Raw genomic sequence first — 19,441 nt, forward strand, 5'->3', positions numbered from 1 at the left:
AGGGATAAATTATGAGTATGGGATTAACAGATACACACTACTATATATAAAATAGATAAACAACAGGGACTTACTGTATAGCACAGAGAACTATATTCAGTATCTTGTAGTAAGCTGGAATACAAAAGAATCTGAAAAAGAATACATAAGTGAATCACTTTTCCATACACCTGAAACTAACACAACATTGTAAATCAACTACAATTAAAAAAAAACAAGCTATTCTCTGGAGCAATGCAGATTATGCTTACTACCATGATAGCCCTTCAGATATTTTAAGATGCCTCTTATATTCCATTCCCTGACACCAGTTCAAAATTAATCTTTTGGTAATTAGTCACATTATCTTAATGACTCATTGAGCTAAAACGATGAGTTAAAACCATTAGCTGAACACATATGTATGGAATCTAAAAAAAAAAAAAAAGATGGTTCTGAAAAACCTAGGGGCAGGATAGGAATAAAGATGCAGATGTAGAGAATGGACTTGAGGACACAGGGAGAGGGAAGGGTAAGCTGGGATGAAGTGAGAGAGTGGCATGGACATACATACACTACCAAATGTAAAATAGATAGCTAGTGGGAAGCAGCCGCATAGCACAGGGACATCAGCTCGATGCTTTGTGACCGCCTAGAGGGGTGGGATAGGGACAGTAGAAGGCAGACACAAGAGGGAGGAGGTATGGAGATATATCTCTATGTATAGCTGATTCACTTTGTTATAAAGCAGAAACTAACACAGCACTGTAAAGCAATTATACTCCAGTAAAGATGTTAAAAAATTAATTAATTTTAAAAAACACAAAACACATACACACACACACAAAAACCAGTAGCTGAAGCTCTTGAGCCCAGGTGAAAGGCAGGCATCATCTTCATGAGTCAGTGTGACCCGAGCAGTCTGGGCCTGACTCATGGAGGCTTGGATCCTGGTGATGGGAGTAGAAAGGAAGGGACATCCTAAGTGACATTAGGATGAAAAAATCAAAAGGACTCTGATGTCTTACTGGATGTAAAGCTGTAGGAGTTAGGAAACAGTAAAAACACAGCTGAAGGGTGAGTATAAATTTTGAAGTGGGGAGTGATGTTAAAAAAAATAGGAGGTGGCACTGGTTAGGTGTGGAACACTGCCATGCTTCCTACTCTAATAAGTCCAGGTAAAACTTGCCTATCGCTTGGGATGTCCCTGGTAGTCCGGTGGGTGAGACTCCATGCTCCCAATGCAGGGTTTCATCCCGGGTCAGGAACTAGATCCCGCATGCTGCAACTAAGACTCTGCATGCCGCAACTAAAGATCCCACATGCCGCAACTAAAGATGCCACGTGCCGCAGCTAAGACCCAGCCCAGCCAAAATAAATAATAAAAATAAAAATATTAAAAAAAAACAAAACAAAACTTGCCTGTCGCTGCTTCTGGTCTGCTGTATATAGTGATCGTGCCTTGCCTGGTTAAAGCTGGTAGTGATCAGCTCACAGGTGTTCTCAAGGAAGGTTTGCTAATCACATTTAATAGTCTCTCCCAACAAATGTTTGGGATCTCTATACTAACACCTGTATTTTTCAGTAGTTTGTTGGCTTTTTGTTTTAGCTAAAGGTGTTTTTAAAGTACTTTACCAAAACTTCAGCTCAGCTCTTAATTCTCACTAACTGTACTTCCCTTGCCTATTGAATGGTGACAGCATTCTTCCCAGAAAACTAAGGGGCTTTTTATCCTTGGCACTTTTAATTCACTAGGGACCGTCTGGAATTAATCATGGCTTTCTATCCACTCCCAAACATTCTGTTTTTTCACTTTTATAACATAGTGCCCAGGTGCCAAGATGAATGGGTCGCCTCAGGCTGTTTGCCTAGAACCTCACAGTTAAAAGACATTTCTGAAATGGAGTCCTTGACACAGAGTAAGTCAACAAACAAGAAAGATGTCTCCTGTCATGTTCGATTTAGCAATATTTAAGCAAGATTGTGGCTTAGGTTATAGTTGTAGCATGTTGAGACCATTTTCCCAGGGCATTGATCATGGAAATCCTAAAGTGGAGTCAGCAAGATTCTCAGGTTTCCAGCTGGGGAGAAAAACTGGGTCAGTTCGAACCCCAAGTAGAGAAAGCTTGCCAAATATCATTAGTGCGACTGTTTCTCTAGCACCAGCACTGCTGCCCAAAACAGAGTTGGAGGCTCCAATAGAAGTCGGTCACTAACTAAATTAATGATATTCATGACTATTTTTTACATCCTCGTGAAAAGAAAATCTCAGGATTAGTTTTCAAAGCTATTACATATTTGAATTTTCTCAGCTCTTATTCTGGGCTGAGTTCCCTCCAGCAACCATTGGAAACATGTGTCTGCTCTGGGCCCTGAGATGTACTGCAGGGCCAGCTCGCTCAGAACTGCTGAGGGCAGGTGGCTCCATGGTGATTAGTTGCCTTTTGATCCCTTGACTTGATTAACTGGAGGTTTTTGTTTATTTCTGGAAGGGATGGGATGGAAACATCTCACAGAAATGTAGTCATAGCATTAAGCCCATAAAGGAGCTAACAGTTTCCCCAGTAAGTTACTTGGTTTGTGTTTAAAAGGAGGGGAAGGGACCGGAAATTCTGTTAGACTTTATTTCATCCAACTTTTTCAGTAAAACTGTCATATAAGTGAAGCAGAATTTAAGTGTGTTTTGAGTTCTTTTAGAAGAACAGATTTGTATATAATGTCCCCAAAAGACCAGCTTTATAAGAAAGATACCTGGTAACAAGTCATGAGTTCCAGTGTTGTGTAAAACATCCTTGCTAACTCATACTCTTATGTGCATCTCTAAATTCTGTGTCAGGATGTGCATTAAACCAAAAGTCATGTGTAAGTCAAATGAAAGGACAGGAGATTCTCAACTGTTCTCTATTCTGACACGTCAGAACTTTTTAACTAGATAGTTCTAAATTTCAAAATCCAGTTGAGGACATTTGGCAAGTTTCTCATTTGGCAGCAAAACAAGAAAAGCATAAATGTTTTATTCCTTGGGGGAAAAACAGTTTTCAGAAATTGAAGCTATTTGAATATGTAACTAAGTTTCAGAGAAGTATATTTTTAAGATGCTTCTGTTTTGAATTCCAGTATTTACTAGCCCCTCTAAATCAATGTGAAATGACTGTTACACTTGGACACACTGTAATGCTCTAATCTTGATTCTGGACTCTCCCTGCGTTGGCCACTATAAAAAGCACTTGACTTATTTATTTAAGCATTAGGAGAAGTGGTCATGGTGTACATTTCACAATATTAATTTTGGCACCTTGGAATTTTCTCATTACAATAAGCACCATGGTGAAGAAACTTACTATTGCAAAGAACTCAAATTCTCTCTTAAACAAGCTTTCTTCCTAATTTAAAAGGTCATCTGTATTCCCAAATCAAAAAAAAGCTAACCAAAAGCAGATAAGTTCTCTAACAGCATTCATTCAATTCAACGAATAAATATTTGACTTGTAAATGGAACCACATGGGCAGGTAATATGTTTGGCTTTTTGTTTAAGAAGTTTTGTTTTTAGAATATTCATTTCATGATTGATTTTTTTGCAACGTATTTACCTTTAAACACTATACCATTGCTAAAATTAGCTGTTGTTAATTTTAAATTTTGTTTTCAAGTTTCATTAAACCAAAGAAAAACACATTGGGACACCATGGAATGGGATCTTATGGAGAGAGTGAGAAATCTCCGCCAGAGACTCGCCACCCAGGCTCGAAACAGATGTCAAACGCCTCATCTTTTGGCTACTTAGGAGGCTGGTCACCTTGAGAGAGTCAAAGAGCGAGATACCTATTTTGCAATCAGTGACACTGATTTTCAGATTATTTATTTTAAATTCCTATAAAGATCAACCTTTTGTATGAAAAATATGTGTGTATAAAAATTATGTGTTCTCTTTAATTCTGGTGCTTTGGGACTTGTAAATGGCTTATTGTACTTTTCACAATAAAAAAAATTTGAAGCTTTTAAAGCTTTGCATTAGGCCCTTTCAGGTTTCAAGGACCAGCATAAACCTCAGGAACTTTAGTGGATGAGGTTTTATTCTAAAGGTGAACGGAGAAATAAAGAACACGACACCACCTCAGCAGCTGTGCAGCCAGGACTGAGCCAGAACTCAGCAGCAGCGCCAGAGCGCGAGCAGTGAGGAGAGGCCCACCTGCCAGCCCCTCTGCCCCCAGCAGCTGGTCCCCCCCTCGCCCGCGATCCACCGTACCAGCAGCACCCAGGCCACTGTCTCCTCTTCTCCTGACGGCACCGGCTCAGCGCCACAACAGGGCTGCTCCCGGCTTCAGCATCTTGGCAAATTACTTCCCTGAACCCATTTCTAAAGGGAGAGTAGAAACAGCACGTGGTCTTTGATGTAAAGATTAAATAAGATAATGTGTATAAAGTTCCTGATATAGTGCTTTTCCTGGTATGGTGCTTAACACACAGCACACAGTACATATGAGTGTTTTGTTTTGGTACAAAGATAATCTTATGGTAAGCCAAATGCTCTCTTTTGTCCGAAGTCCTAAGAGAATACCCCGTTATAGGACTTCCCTGGTGGTGCAGTGGTTAAGAATCAGATCGCCTGCCAATGCGGGGGACACGGGTTCGAGCCTTGGTCCAGGAAGATCCCACATGCCGCGGAGCAGTTAAGCCCATGTGCCACAACTGCTGAGCCTGTGCTCTAGAGCCCGTGTGCCACAACTACTGAGCCCACGTGCCACAACTACTGAGCCCACGCTCCTAGAGCTTGTGCTCCGCAATGAAGAGTAGTCCTCGCTCGCTGCAACTAGAGAAAGCCCGCGCACAGCAACAAAGACCCAACGCAGCCAAAAAAAAAAAGAGAAAAAAACACCTTAGATTACATCAGGAAAAACAATTTAAAAAAAAAAATACCCCATCATTATACAAGGCATTGGTTTCCCAAGAGCACTTTCATCAGCCTCATCTTTGTCAGTTAGAAGCATACCTTCATGGGCCAGGCTGGTGTGTGTATGTGGCAACAGAAAGTCACAGGATATAAAATATTTCTGGTGTGATTGCAACTTCAATGGGCTAGAAATTGCTCACCTAAAAGGATTTGAATTATAGGGACCCCCCCCCCGGTGGTCCAGTGGGTAAGACACTGCCCTTCCAATGCTCGGGGCCCAGGTTCAATCCCTGGTCAGAGAACTAGATCCCACACACATGCCGCAACTTAGAAGCCCACGTGCCAGAACTAAAGATCCCATGTGCCGCAACAAAGGATCCCGTGTGCCGCAACAAAGGATCCCGTGTGCTGCAACAAAGATCCCGCTCAGCCTAATTTTTTTTTTAAAAAAGCATTTGAATTCTAAAATATTGTGATTCTGCCAGCCAGAATCAACTGTATATTGCCCGTTTTTGACCTCTACTTCAGGTCCTCTTTTACTAGAATTTACATCCATTCAGATTGGTTTTGCAAACTGTGCGCGCGCACACACTCTTTTATAGTCTTATAATATTTTAAACTTTTTTAAAAAGTTTCTATCCATCCAGTGAAAGTGGGTTATGCATACTTTCAATGACATGAAGTTCTTTTTTATTACATTCTTCCCTCTAGTTTTCCCTGAGCCTGCAATTCTCCCAACAGTGATCTTGATAAAGTCACTGGCTTAGCAGAGCGGTAGTTGGCCCAGTCTCGTAAGTCACGTGGGATTGCTTGGCATTTCGGAGGTTAGCACATTTCATGACATCTACGAAATACATTTCTGATTATCTCTTCCTGCTTCTTGGCAGTATATCTTCAACCCGACCCCAATTTCTTTCTTCTTTTTTTTTTAATATTTGTTCATTTGGCTGCACCGGGTCTTAGTTGCGGCATGTGGGATCTAGTTTCCTAACCAGGGATCGAACCCGGGCCCCCTGCATTGGGAGCGCAGAGTCTTAGCCACTGGACCACCAAAGAAGTCCCCCAATTTCTTTATAATATAAACTCTGGGAATTGAATGAAGGTTGAGCTTGGCTAAAATCCTTCCCACACTGACTACAGTCACAAAGCTTTTCTCCAGTACTCCCTTGAGTTAGCTGGAGAAGAGCAGTTCCTAAACGCCTTTTCGTATTCATCACATTCCTAAGGTTTCTTTCTGGTTGGATAAAGGTGGGGCTTCAGCTAAATCCCTCTCCACACTGACTCCACTTAAAGAGTCTTCAGTATGAATTCAATGGTGTTGAATAAGTTACTAACTTGGTTAAAGGCCTTCTCACACATTCACAAGGTTTTTCTCTGGTATGAATTCTCTGATGTTGAGCAAGATTTGAATATTTGCTAAAGGCCTTCCCACTGTGACTCCACTGTGACCGCTACAGCTGTAACGATGACTCTACAAGGGCTGCCAAAGTGTCGATCTATTAACGTGGGTGCACTTAACACAGATTCTTAATGTTGAATCTCAGGTCAGTCTGGAGATAAACCACGTAATTTGAACATGAGAAGTTTAATGTAAAGAGTAAACTACGATAGGGCAGTAAGTATAAAAATGCTAAAGGGTGCCTAGGGCTGAGGGAGAGGACCCAAGGAAGGACAAACTCGGAAGGAGGTCCCTCCCTCCTCAAGGCTCAGGTTCAGAGCGCACTGGCCAGCAGAGGGGTTGCTGGACTGCCCAGGCCAGAGCTGCCCCACCTGCACAGGCAGCAGGAAGGAAGTGGCCAGGGTGCAGGCTGCCAAGGGAAGGCTCGTAGGAAGCCAGGACCCCGAGTGTTACCATAGCCATGTGTGGCCCGGTTGGGCCATGTTGGGAAGGGGAGGGTCATGCTGAGACAGGCTGGGACCTGGGACCCTTCACTGCAGTGCTTGCACCTAGGCAAATGTCTCCTTGATCGACAAAATACAAAGAAACTATAAGGGACTAAAAATAACCGTGTGCATGGGCAGTTGGGGCAAATTATGGACAAGATACAAAAGGACCAAAAAACCCAACTTCCACTTCTAAAGACCCAGAAGCAAAAGCAGAGTGTCAGGAGCAAAAAGCAGCATACTGAGCACGCCCCCTGCACTCAACACGGCCAGAGAGGTGGGCAGACACCTAAGCCACCCCTGGACCCACCCCTACCTTCACCCCAGATAAGGAACCAGCTCCCCGCAAGCTTGGGGAGTGAGCAAGGGGACGTGTTACTTGCTTTCACTCCCACCTGCTGCAGCAGGGGCCCCAATAAAGCCTTGCCTGAAATTTTTGTCTGGCCTCTCATCCATTTCTATTAAGGAAGGCCAAGAACCCTTGTCGGTAACAACGGGGAACCACCCCGCGGGGCACAGGCAAACCAAGGCCAGAAGCCAGGCACTCAGAGCGTGTCGGGGTGCTGCTGGCATTAGAAGTGAACATGCCATGTCCATGTTGGGAGGACCACAGTGAAGTGGTCCTCAGGCTGGGCTGTGAAGTCACTGAGAGGTTGTGTGCTCTGGGCACACGGCTGGCGCAGAGCACCACTGGGTGTCCCCACACACTCCGACCACTGAGGGACCATGAAGCAGGAACTATCAATAGAATAAAGAAAACAGCACATCTGAGCTAGAAAGAGAAGCCCCATTCCTCCTGCAGTGTCCTCCCGCGCCCTCTGCTGACAGCCTAACACCGTGCACACCATAAGAAGAAAGGCTTGAAGGGGCTCATCTGCTTTTGCAGAGCGGGCACTGAAGAGTGCATTTGGAGCTCAGAAGCCATAAATTGATCACAGGCACTCCTGTGCAATTGAAAGTGGCTCTAAAAGTTTACTTGGTTGGTTGGCAGAAACGTGGACTCAATGTTGGCCTCTTTAATTACACAGAGACGCCAGGATATGCCTGATGTGATGTAGATGCAAGCTTGGGGAGGTATGGGAAGGCTTGGGAAGGTATGGACGCAGGAGTGGATTTATCACGTATGAACTTCTCACTCTCTTTCCAGCTACATGCTCAGCCCCAAAGACACTCCCTTCTTAAGGCACTGAGTGAAGGGAGTATCTGCAAATTTGAAAAACTCTGGTGAGAGACGCCCGTCAATATGCTTCCTGATTTCAGTGGGGATGATGGGATTTCATGCAGCAGAGGCCAAGTGTCAGTGGTTTAACTACCAAAGACAACCACTGACAGCTGCCAGCAGCAGAGAAGAAGTATTAAGGGATTCTTGGCTATCAGTAATTGATTATGTTTTCCCTAAGAATGAAATAGGTAGGCAGCCTACTAAAATGTTGCTTGATATATGTTACAGGAAATCTTAAGATCTGGTGGCCCAAAACCTGACTTGAGTCACTGTTACTGAACCACACTTGGGTCCACTCGCCTGCATGCAGTTAAGCCAATCTACCAACACGGGGTCGGGGTGAAGGAAAGTGCAGCATTTAGCGCAGGGCACCAAGCAAGGAGTCCAGGCAGCTGATGCTCTAAAGGCCCAAACTTGCCAGTAGCTTTCAGGGAAAGGTTTTCTAAAGACACAGTGAGGGAGAGGGGTTGTGGGGTGTGTGATCAGCTCGTGGACATTCTTCTGATTGGTTGGTGGTGAGCTAATCGGGAGCAACCTCATCAACCTTCTGGTTCCAACCCGTCTGGGGTCTATGTGCTTGTGGGCAGCATGCAGTTAACTCTTCCACCTGGTGGGAGTTTCAGTATCTGCTAAACAGCTCAAAAGATTTGACTCCGATTTTTGTCTATAGCCCTTGAGGAGGAGCTAAAAGTCCCTGACTTTGTTTAATGGCTAAACTATTGTTATTTGTCTTGCTTGACTGTTTTCCTTTGTTTCTGCGTTTTCTCACTTCTCCAATTAAATTTATCTTTGGAACTTGGGGAAGGTCTAGGAAGCTAAAGTTTTTCTACACACAAGAGGCAAGTGGAGGACATGGGGAGGTCTGTCCCAGGAAGGCCCCATAGGGTCCTGCTCAATGACATCACCATAATGGAGAGCTATGTCTGTCACCCATTTTCCAGACCTAAACTCATCCCCAGATTCAAAGCCTTTTTTTTTTAATTGAAGTATAGTCATGTTAGTTTCAGGCGTACAGCACAGCGATTCAGTTATACATATATAGTCTTCAGATTCTCTTCCCTTATAGGTTATTATGAAATATTGTGTATAGTGCCCTGTGCTAAAACACAGTAGGTCCTTGTTGGTTGTCTATTTTATATTCAATGTCTCTTGATTGAAGGGAAGACCAGGTGCCTATGGTGAAGGATTCTGCAGCTGTGAATGACATATATATATGCTCTAAATAATCCCTCAGTCCTTTCCAAAGAGATCTGTTGGCACTTACCTGAAAGACTGGGTAGCAGGATAAAGAAGACACCCAGCCCTTTCAGGGATTACTAGACATTGGCTGTAAAATGACACTAATTACTTGGGTCCACCAAAGTCAGAGCTAACAGTGGTCAGGTGAAAAAGGAGCCTTGGGCCAGTTTGAATTACAGTGGATGCAATAAGGCCGTGAAACCAACTGTGGTGATTTTGGGTACCTGAATGTATAATTGGAATAAACATATTTGACAAAGGGCAGAATCTCTACACTGGTGCTATGACCCACTGAGTAAGGGTCATTAGAATAGGAAGAGCCAAGTGAAGGCCTCTGAAAGTCCTCCCTACCACGATGTTAACCCAAAAGTATTATCACATCCTCAATGGAGAATTGCGGAGACCAGTGTGCTATCAAAGACTTGAAAGATGAAGGGGTGGTTATAGCTATCACTGTTGCTGAGTCCAAGCTCCTGCTGCTTGCTGCAGGACAGGCCAATAAATGGAGAGAGGAGTTGCTGGGACAAGGAATAGTGACTTTATTCACAAAGCCAGCAGACCAAGAAGATGCGGACTCATGTCCCAAAGAACCATCTTGCCTGAGTTATTTCAGGCTTCTTTTATGCTAAAAGGGGAGGGATTAAAGCCAAACACTTCCTGGTTCCGGTCAGCCTCCAGAGGGTATATGTTAATTTCTTCCTTCTTGTAGTCATTCACATGTGGGCCTGGTCAGGATGTTTCCTATGAGCTAAACAAAGGTATTTCAGCTTAAGCTCATTACCTGGGAGGCAGGGTTCCCAGAGATGGACCATTATGTAAAATTTAAGCTTATAGGCAACATCCCTTTAGTGATTAACTTGTATTACTAATCGAATACAAAGGTTATTCCCTATTACAATTCCCTACTGTCAAGGTCCGTTCCACAATCTTGTGGCAAAAGGGATGAAGATCGCTCTGGCTACTTACTGAACAGAGGCAATGACTATTCCTTAGAATCTTTAGTCAGTCCTTTTATACCTACAATTATTTGAACCTGATGAAACTCCTTAGCACTTTGTTGTCTAATTTGTAATTGAACTTGGGGTTTTGGTTCTGGTTGCCAGTACATATACTAAATTCCTGTGCTATTTATTTGGACAAAATTAAACAAATTGGTTGAAGCTTCTCCAGCTATAATGAAATTACCATCTACTTCAGTTGGACAGGCAGGCCTGCTGGAGGTCAAGTCATGAACAGAGGTTAGTATAATGCCCAAAGTTTTCACGTAGCTGGCAGCTGCTCGGTATTTTAAAGCATTTATAGATTCTCCTGCCCAGGCAGGCACCTCGAATGGCCTACCGACAGTATTTCAAAGGGGCTTCATTTAAGACTGTTTCTGGGAGCCACTGATCCATAGCAGGGTAACTGGCAAGGCCTTATCCCAAGTTAAATTAGTCTTCTGACATAGTCCAATGATGTTCCTTTTAATGTATGATTCATTTTCTTGGTTTTTCCTGATGACTGTGGTCTCTGGGATGAAAGCAATGCTGTAATCCAAATCAGGGGATAATTTCCCTAAGGAGGGCTTTCACCACTTTAGAGCCTTTCTGTCCAGGTGGTATGCTTCCACCCATCCTGAAAACGTGTCCACACACACTAGCATGTTATCTGAAACTTCCTGCAGCTCAAGGCATTTGAGTAAAGTCCATTTTCCAGTCCTCGGTGGGGCAGATTCCTCTATGTTGAGTCCCCATCTGGGGAGGTCTGACAGCAGTATTTGGATTATTTTTAGCACAAATCATGCAATTCTGAGTGACTTGCTGGATGGTCTTTTGTTAGGCCCCATTATATATATATTTGAACCCTTTGTAAGGTGGCATCTCTCCTATAATGGGCACTATTATGAATGGGCTGCAGCCTCAGGAAACAAAAAACCTGTGCACTCCATTTCCAGCCAGGCGTGACCCAAGTGAAACCCCACTCTTTGGCCCTCTCTTTGTCCTTTTCTGAATACACTGGCTGGTATTTTGACTGGTCCATCCTCTTGCCTCAGAGGATAGATTAGGTGTCCCAGCGTCCCTTTTTAATAGGATTCATATTGGTCATGTGCTTTTGGCCTTCCCTGGGATGCCATTAGCACACACTCCTGGTCTTACCTTTTCGTAGACCTGTGATGGGTTAGAGAGAGCTCTGTCTCTTTTTCCGGGGTTCTCAGGAGCCCCATCTGTAGGCTTAAGTGTGTCCCGGTGGGACTCTGAGGTCAAGCTGTTCTGGTGAAAGACTTCAGGGTGAAATCTGTCAGAAAGTCAATCGGCTCATTCCCCACTGTCAATTTTACCCGGAGCTCCTGTGGGGAATTAAGTGCCTCAAGTCCAAGGGAGCCCCTGGGCCTCTTCATTCATCAGTGTTCCTCCCTTTCTACCCTGTTAGAGACTCTCATCTTTTGTTTTTCTTTTGTTTTAGCCTTGGGCAGTGGTTCCTCCTTACAGTAAGTGCATTGTTTCTCCCCCATAGTGATGGCTTATTTCTTCGGTTACTCGCCTTCTGGGAATCCAACACTGGTGTCAAAAACGTGGCGTTTCCTTTTGCATCTTCTTTTCTCTGTTGTTTCCTGTTGAACACTTTAAAAGCAGCATCTATCAATTGAGAAGGGTTCATTCCAAATGCACCACCTAGTTTTTGCAACTTTCTCCTGATATCTGAAGCACTTTGCCCCCTCCTTCCCCTCCAAAAAAGGTCAAATTTATCATTCTAATATTTTCAGGGGCCTTGGGATCTGCATTAGGATGACGTCTATAGGCTTAATAAATCCTTTCCAAAAATTCAGAGAGGTCTTCATTTGTTTTGCTGGATTTCTTTAATTTTATTCAAATTCTTTTGCTTTGGTTCCCCTTTTCAAAGCCCTGCCAAGATATACTAATTAGTAGTGCTCTAATAAGGGCACTCCTCCCTCTTTGTGGTCCTAATTTGGTTCAGCTGTGGATCCTGTCAAGTGGGCTTCAGGTGTAGAGGATCCTCCCTATAAAGGAGGGTTGTGATCCTTCCAGTTAAAGAAGGATGAGAAACCCAGCTGGCTGGTTGTTTGCATTTAGCCCCCTATATGAGATAACAGCAATGGAAAGCTCCCTGCCCTGGGAGTGGCTTCTGGCCCAAATTGGATACACTATTGGGTCTTAGATGGTGATCATGGGACCAAGTCCTTGTACCCCAGAAGCTAACACAGGCTTTTCTAATTGATCCCTAGAAGGAGGGGCAGTCCTGAGCCCCAGTGTCAGGAATTGGGGCTAGACAGGCATGGAAGGTGGTGGAAAGGGTGGGTATACTGGCATAATGGCCAGAGGAGATGGGACAGCTAGCTGAGCCGGAGGAGTTAAGGTCTGAAGCAACATATCCTCACTCTTATCCCCTTCCCTTCTTATTTTCCATGATGTAATAACACAAATGCTTGCACATAAAGGACTTCATCATTCTTCCCTGCTTCCTCACAAAATAGCTATAGAGGTATTCAAAAGCCACTGTAAAACCATAGATAACAATTGATCATCTCTAACCATTGAAAGGATGCCTTTTTGCTTTGGCAAAAGGCAAACTGGGACTACAGTGCAATTGAAAAGAAACTTGGTTACTGCTGTGACATACAACAATTTAAGATAATTATTAAAATTATGGCCAATATCATTTACTAGGATATACCAGAATTGTAGGAGTTCCATATAGTTTCTAGAATGTGTATATTAATAATGTTTACCCATAAGATAAAACTTCTTAGCTTGTATCACCACTTATTTGACAATGCTTCCCATGTAATTTAACATACCAAATAAGCCTAGTTAGTTTAATATTCCTCTCTCTGAAATGGAGAGAAACAAATAATTTGAGGTGTTCCAGGGACCCCATGGAAAACCTCAAAGTTAGCTAGAGGTCAAATGAACTCCATTTAGAATTTGATCTTTGGGAAGTCTGTCAAAAATGTCAAAAAGCTTTAAAACACTTGGTCAAACAGAATCACAGGTCACTGTGAAACAATACTCATTCACTTAACCAGTGATAATAAAAGATCTCAGTGGTAAATACAGATCATTTAAAGAAACTCACAATCTATTACAAAAAGCAGTTCAAGGGGGCAGACAGCAGAAGCAAGAAGAACTATAATCCTGCAGCCTGTGGAACAAAAACCACATTCACAAAAAGATAGACAAGATGAAAAGGCAGAGGGCTATGTACCAGATGAAGAAACAAGATAAAACCCCAGAAAAACAACTAACTGAAGTGGAGATAGGCAACCTTCCAGAAAAAGAATTCAGAATAATGATAGTGAAGATGACCCAGGAGGGAAAAAAAACGTAAAAAACACAAACACATGGAGGCTAAACAATATGTTACTAAATAACCAAGAGATCACTGAAGAAATCAAAGAGGAAATCAAAAAATACCTAGAGACAAATGACAATGAAAACACGATGATCCAAAACCTATGGGAAGCAGCAAAAGCAGTTCTAAGAGGGAAGTTTATAGCTATACAAGCCTACCTCAAGAAACAAGAAGAATCTCAAATAAACAATGTAACCTTACACCTAAAGAAACTAGAGAAAGAAGAACAAATGAAACCCAAAGTTAGCAGAAGGAAAGAAATCATAAAGATCAGAGCAGAAATAAATGAAATAGAAACAAAGAAAACCATAGCAAAGATCAATAAAACTAAAAGCTGGTTCTCTATAAACAAGACGAAAAGACAACCCTCAGAATGGGAGAAAATATTTGCAAATGAATCAATGGACAAAGAATTAATCTCCAAAATATATAAACAGCTCATGCAGCTCACTATTAAAGAAACAAACAACCCAATCCAAAAATGGGCAGAAGACCTAAATAGATATTTCTCCAAAGAAGACATACAGATGGCCAAGAAGCACATGAAAAGCTGCTCAACATCAATAATAATTAGAGAAATGCAAATCAAAACTACAATGAGGTATCACCTCACACCAGTTAGAATGGGCATCATCAGAAAATCTACAGACAACAAATGCTGGAGAAGGTGTGGAGAAAAGGGAACCCTCTTGCACTGTTGGTGGGAATGTAAATTGATACAGCCACTATGGAGAACAGTATGGAAGTTCCTTAAAAAACAAAAAATAGAATTACCATACAATCCAGCAATCCCACTACTGGGCATATACCCAGAGAAAACCATAATTCAAAAAGACACATGCACCCCAATTCATTGCAGCCCTATTTACAATAGCCAGGTCATGGAAGCAACCTACATGCCCATTGACAGACGAATGGATAAAGAAGATGTGGTACCTATATACAATGGAATATTACTCAGCCATTAAAAGGAACGAAACTGAGTCATTTGTTGAGACGTGGATGGATCTAGAGACTGTCATACAGAGTGAAGTAAGTCAGAAAGAGAAAAACAAATATCGTATGTTAACGCATGTATGTGGAACCTAGAAAAATGGTACAGATGAACTGGTTTGCAGGGCAGAAGTTGAGACACAGATGTAGAGAACAAATATATGGACACCAAAGGGGGAAAGCGGCTGGGGGTGGGGGTGCTGGTGGGATGAATTGGGAGACTGGGATTGACATGTATACACTGATGTGTATAAAATGGATAACTAATAAGAACCTGCTGTATAAAAAAATAAATAAAATAAAATTAAAAATTTTTTTTTAAAAAAGCAGTTCAATATTTTAAGAAAACTTTGTCCTCTTAGAGAACCAAATTCAGGTTTTGTACCACCTTGCCTTTAAGATTCATTTTCTTAATTAGGTTCAATCTTATGTTAGCCAGTCCTGACTATGCACAAAATTCTTTCAGTGTTCTTCCTCCACAAACCTTCCACAACTTTCTGTATCCATGTTAATCTGTTCCTCATTTTCTTTTCCATTCAGAAACAACCAGCTCTAGGACAAAACCACCCTTTTCCCTTTAACAAAATGCATTTTCATTCCTCATACCTTCTTTGCTGAAAACACACATCCCGTATCTTTGCATACTGAAGTGTTTCCTTCACAATTCTTAACCTTAAAACCTTAATCTTTAGTGAAAACCCAAAAGCAAGTAATTGTAAACTCTTTGTCATACCAGAATTTCCTGACTGACAAACTTTTGCTTTAGTCTTCCTCTCCTAAGAGGGCGAAAGTAGGTACATTGAGACCTGCCCAGAAGTTAATGTTCTAATGTTTTATCCTATTCGAAATGACCCAATGAATTCTCTTCATTTAACTTAGTTTAGTTTCAGGTTTTGAAAATCTGTAGAGACTATTTTAGATAGACATTCCCAAAACATAATTATTCCTATAGAGTCTACCTTAAAGTCTTACCTCATTTACCTCTATTTTATTTACTTAAAATCTTTGTCATATTGTTGTTTTTCTTGCTGACAAACTTTGTAACAGGAATAATAAGGTCTTACTTCATTTCTACTAAACCTAAGTACAATAAAAGTATTATACTTAACGTTGATGACCCTAAAGACAGGTATGTATTAATCAAACCAACAAGCTCAAGCTAATTAATACCAGATATTAATTCAATACTGAATATTTCCTAGATCATGTGAACCCGAAATTCATTCTGGCCAGTTTCTTTTATTTTTGAGTATTTATATAAGTGCTTAATTTCCTTTAAGCCAATTAAATAGAGCTCTTTTAAAAATTAATTTTAGCAATGCCACACATCTATAACACATGTACAAGTACACAAACACAGGGACCTCATGGTTACCATTCTGAAATTTCACCCATGAATCAGGTCCAACAGTGTAAAACCCATCAGTTACAGAAGAGGTTAGATTCAGATTGGGTTTCTGGCAAATGGGACAAATCAAGGTCACCTGTCTAGATGGCTAAACCCTTTTTACTAATATTAATGGAAAAGACACTTCTATTTCTATTTGTAGCTTTTGGTGATGTTAGGAAACAAGTAGAACCTTTCTCTTCTTCCTGTGAATGTCCCTCTCTTGGACAAGAACAGACAGGTTTTGGTTTTGTCTTTTTCTGTTCCTTTCCTCCATTTGACATCAGCAAAAGTTTTAAGTATCACAAAACTGATTTGGCTGTAAATGGAGAAATAGTACCAAACAAAATGAAATGGAAAACGCAAAGGACAAGCAGAAAATCCTAAGTAAACCCTCAAGTTTGGTCTTGAGGTTTTACATATACCAACGACACCGGAGACCACAAGGGGATCATAAATGAAGTAATTAACACAGCAAGGGTGGCAGTACATGGTGCACAGGGTCCCAGGATAACCCTGCCTAAACCCCTTGCGGAGATCCTAACAGGAACTGTGGCCACACATTGTTACAATAAAATGTCATCTTCCCCTCACCCATGGGTTCATAGCTGTAATCAGATCACTTATCCAAAATGCACCTCGGAGGACTTTCTTTAGGAATAGTTGAAATATTTCCCTTTTTTTTTTTGCGGTACGCGGGCCTCTCACTGTTGTGGCCTCTCCCGTTGCGGAGCACAGGCTCCGGACGCGCAGGCTCAGCGGCCATGGCTCACGGCCCCAGCCGCTCCTCGGCATGTGGGATTTTCCTGGACCGGGGCACGAACCCGTGTCCCCTGCATCGGCAGGCGGACTCTCAACCACTGCGCCACCAGGGAAGCCCCATTTCCCGTTTTTAAAGACAGAATTTCAAGACGAGCAAAACACAAACCCCAAACACAAATGCTAGCGTCCAAAGAAACAAATGAACCAGTTCACAAATCAGGTAAAAGTCCAACAACTCTTTCCTCTCTCCAACAGGGTACCCCACTCAAATACAAATTGGCTTATTCCGGAGAAAACTCCCCAATCCCCAAATGGAGAGGAAATAAAGCTCCTGGCTGTACACAGCCAGAGTGACTTACCCCCCTGTATGGAGCCTGTCTGCTCCCAAACGTTGATTCCTTGCTCCAACTGCCAAGCGCTGGGGCAGTCAGTGCAGCTTCGGGGAGTTCTGAAGGGAAGATCCTCAGGACAAGTGGTTGCAGCAGCTGCTGGGCCTTACCCCCAAATTCCCCAACTGCCAGCTAGCCAGGAGTAGCAAGGCAGGACAGGCCAATAAATGGAGAGAGGACTTGCTGGGGCAAGGAATAGCGACTCTATTCAGAAAGCCAGCAGACCAAGAAGACAGTGGACTCGTATCCCAAAGAACCACCTTATCTGAGCTAGAATTGAGGCTTCTTTTATACTAAAAGTGTGTGTTTGGGGTGGGAAGTAAAGTCAAACACTTCCTGGTTCCCATCAGCCTCCGGAGGGGATGTGTTAATTTCTTCCTCGCTGCAGTCATGCACAGGTGGGCCTGGTCAGGATGATTCCTGTGAGTTAAACAAAGGTATTTCAGCTTAATGCTCATTACCCAGGAAGCAGGGTTCCCAGAGATGGGCCGTTATGTATAATTGAAGCTTATAGGCAACATCCGTTTAGTGATTAACTTGTAACAGAATACGAAGGTTCTTCCCTTTTACAACACATCTCAATTTAATTTGCTATTTGACCTGTTCAGAATGACTGAATTATCAGAAATTTCATGGGTGATCATTGCAATACAGCAACTGTTTCAGATGCAGCGTCAGCACAGCCCCTCTCACGTTAGGCCGGGCTGCTGCCTGCATGACCTCCCTAACACCCTCATCCCCGAGACCGATCTTCTCCTGCCACCTCAAAGCTCTGCAGCCCAAACTCCTCAACAAGGTGTTCAGCGCGGTGCACTGTCTGGCCTCTCATCACGGTGCCGCCCACTTCCCCACAGTTGCCTAGACCCACCCTTCCCTGGGGCCAGGTGTTGATAATCAGGACCCTCCCCAGGAGACTTTGGGTTCCAGGCACTGCCCTGGGGCCTCCATTAGGTGGCTTTGCAGGCAGCGGCGCCCTCAGCGTCCTCCTGGACCTCGAGCACCCCGGCCTCCCCTCACCCAGGGCTGTGCACGTTCCCGCCACCATCAGGGCTCAAGGGCCAGGGTAGGACACCTGGTGGAGGGTGGGACGGCAGGGTGAGTGCACCTCCTGGGTACCCGGGCCGCAACGCTGGTGGTGAGAGTGGGGATCTTCCCGAGGGGCTCACCCGGGCCCCAGCCCGCCGCGCGCTAGTCTTCCTCACGTGCCCACACCCCATGCCCCACCCCCTGCCGCCCCGTCTTCAGGCGCTGGCCTCCCTTCCAGTCCTCCCACCCGGGCCCAGAACGCCGGAGCCGTCAGGGAGGCGGAGCAGAAGAGTGGTTATCTTCCATCAACGACTATGCCCCGCCTCGGTACTTCGGGTTGGCTATGCCAATACGCTGGTGACCCCAGGGCGGAAAAGCGCGGACGCCCAGGGTCTACAGATCCCCTCACAAGCAAGTAAAACCTATCCTTCTAGGACGATAAAGGAGCTGGAGCGAACAAAAGTATCGTGCCCCGTGTGAGGATCGAACTCACGACCTTCAGATTATGAGACTGACGCGCTACCTACTGCGCTAACGAGGCACCTACCAGCCGTTTCTCGGAGAACAATAATGAGGCTCATGCGGCGGCCCAGTACGCATGCTCAGAAAACCACGTTTTCATTTTCTCCGCTGAGTCCCTGATCCCGGACACAGGAGTTGCCGACCCCAGTGCCCGCCCTGGCTGAACCGGCCACGCCGCTCCGGTCTTCCTCCGCCTGCCGGTCTATTTATCAATCAACAAGCACTGCGGCTTGTCGGACCCCATGTGCCGAGTACTGGGGATCCGGGGCCGTGGGATTCTTCCTGCTGTTGTAAACTCTTATTTTTGTAGACTGTTTACAAAGCGTTTGCACATGCGTTATCTCGTGAAACACTTCTTGGGCACCTACCGTGTCCCCGGCCTTGTGCTGGGTGCTGCGTTCACAGAGACACTCTCAGCCTCAAACAACTGGAGTCGGGGCGCACATGCATAATGATTTGAAAACACACACGCGCACACACAATGCACACTACTCCGGCCCCACCGCAAATCCCCAGATCCAGTCGAGTGCCCAGCCCCTTATGACGCTCCAAGTTCCCACCTCTGCCCGGAGCTCAGCGGCTGAGACCACCCTTCATAGAAGCGTCCGCAGCTCTGGAAAAGACAACTCGGGTCGCAGCCTCACCATCTTGGAAGCCCTCTCCCCTCCCTTACCCCCAGCCCTTTATATCAGCTCATTTAAATACATTCATCGTTAAAGGAAACTTTGTCACTATTATAAGTGGAAAACAGATGTTTATTTTTCACCTAATACACGTTAAAATAAATATTAAAATA

At 43.8% G+C, this 19,441-nt stretch overlaps 1 protein-coding gene and 1 non-coding gene across 3 annotated transcripts in view; one reads left to right on the plus strand and one right to left on the minus strand.

The window, feature by feature from the left end:
* TBC1D31 (TBC1 domain family member 31) overlaps positions 1-4,412 on the plus strand; it is a 60,946-nt gene extending 56,534 nt beyond the window's left edge. Inside the window, exons 21-22 of one of the 2 annotated variants that reach the window (XM_060127919.1) lie at positions 1,806-1,898; positions 3,631-4,412. In XM_060127919.1, coding sequence (XP_059983902.1) covers positions 1,806-1,898; positions 3,631-3,764 — 227 coding nt within the window. In that variant the 3' untranslated portion in view covers positions 3,765-4,412. The remainder of the gene's footprint in view (positions 1-1,805; positions 1,899-3,630) is intronic. The other variant, XM_060127921.1, reaches the window with a different exon arrangement.
* A 14,179-nt stretch (positions 4,413-18,591) lies between these two features.
* On the minus strand, positions 18,592-18,664 carry TRNAM-CAU (transfer RNA methionine (anticodon CAU)). Its single transcript has one exon. It is a non-coding gene; the product is annotated as a tRNA-Met (tRNA).
* Positions 18,665-19,441: the final 777 nt, after the last annotated feature.

The sequence above is a fragment of the Lagenorhynchus albirostris genome, chromosome 17 (assembly GCF_949774975.1).
Source record: "Lagenorhynchus albirostris chromosome 17, mLagAlb1.1, whole genome shotgun sequence".
NCBI classification, from domain to species: Eukaryota; Metazoa; Chordata; class Mammalia; order Artiodactyla; family Delphinidae; genus Lagenorhynchus; species Lagenorhynchus albirostris.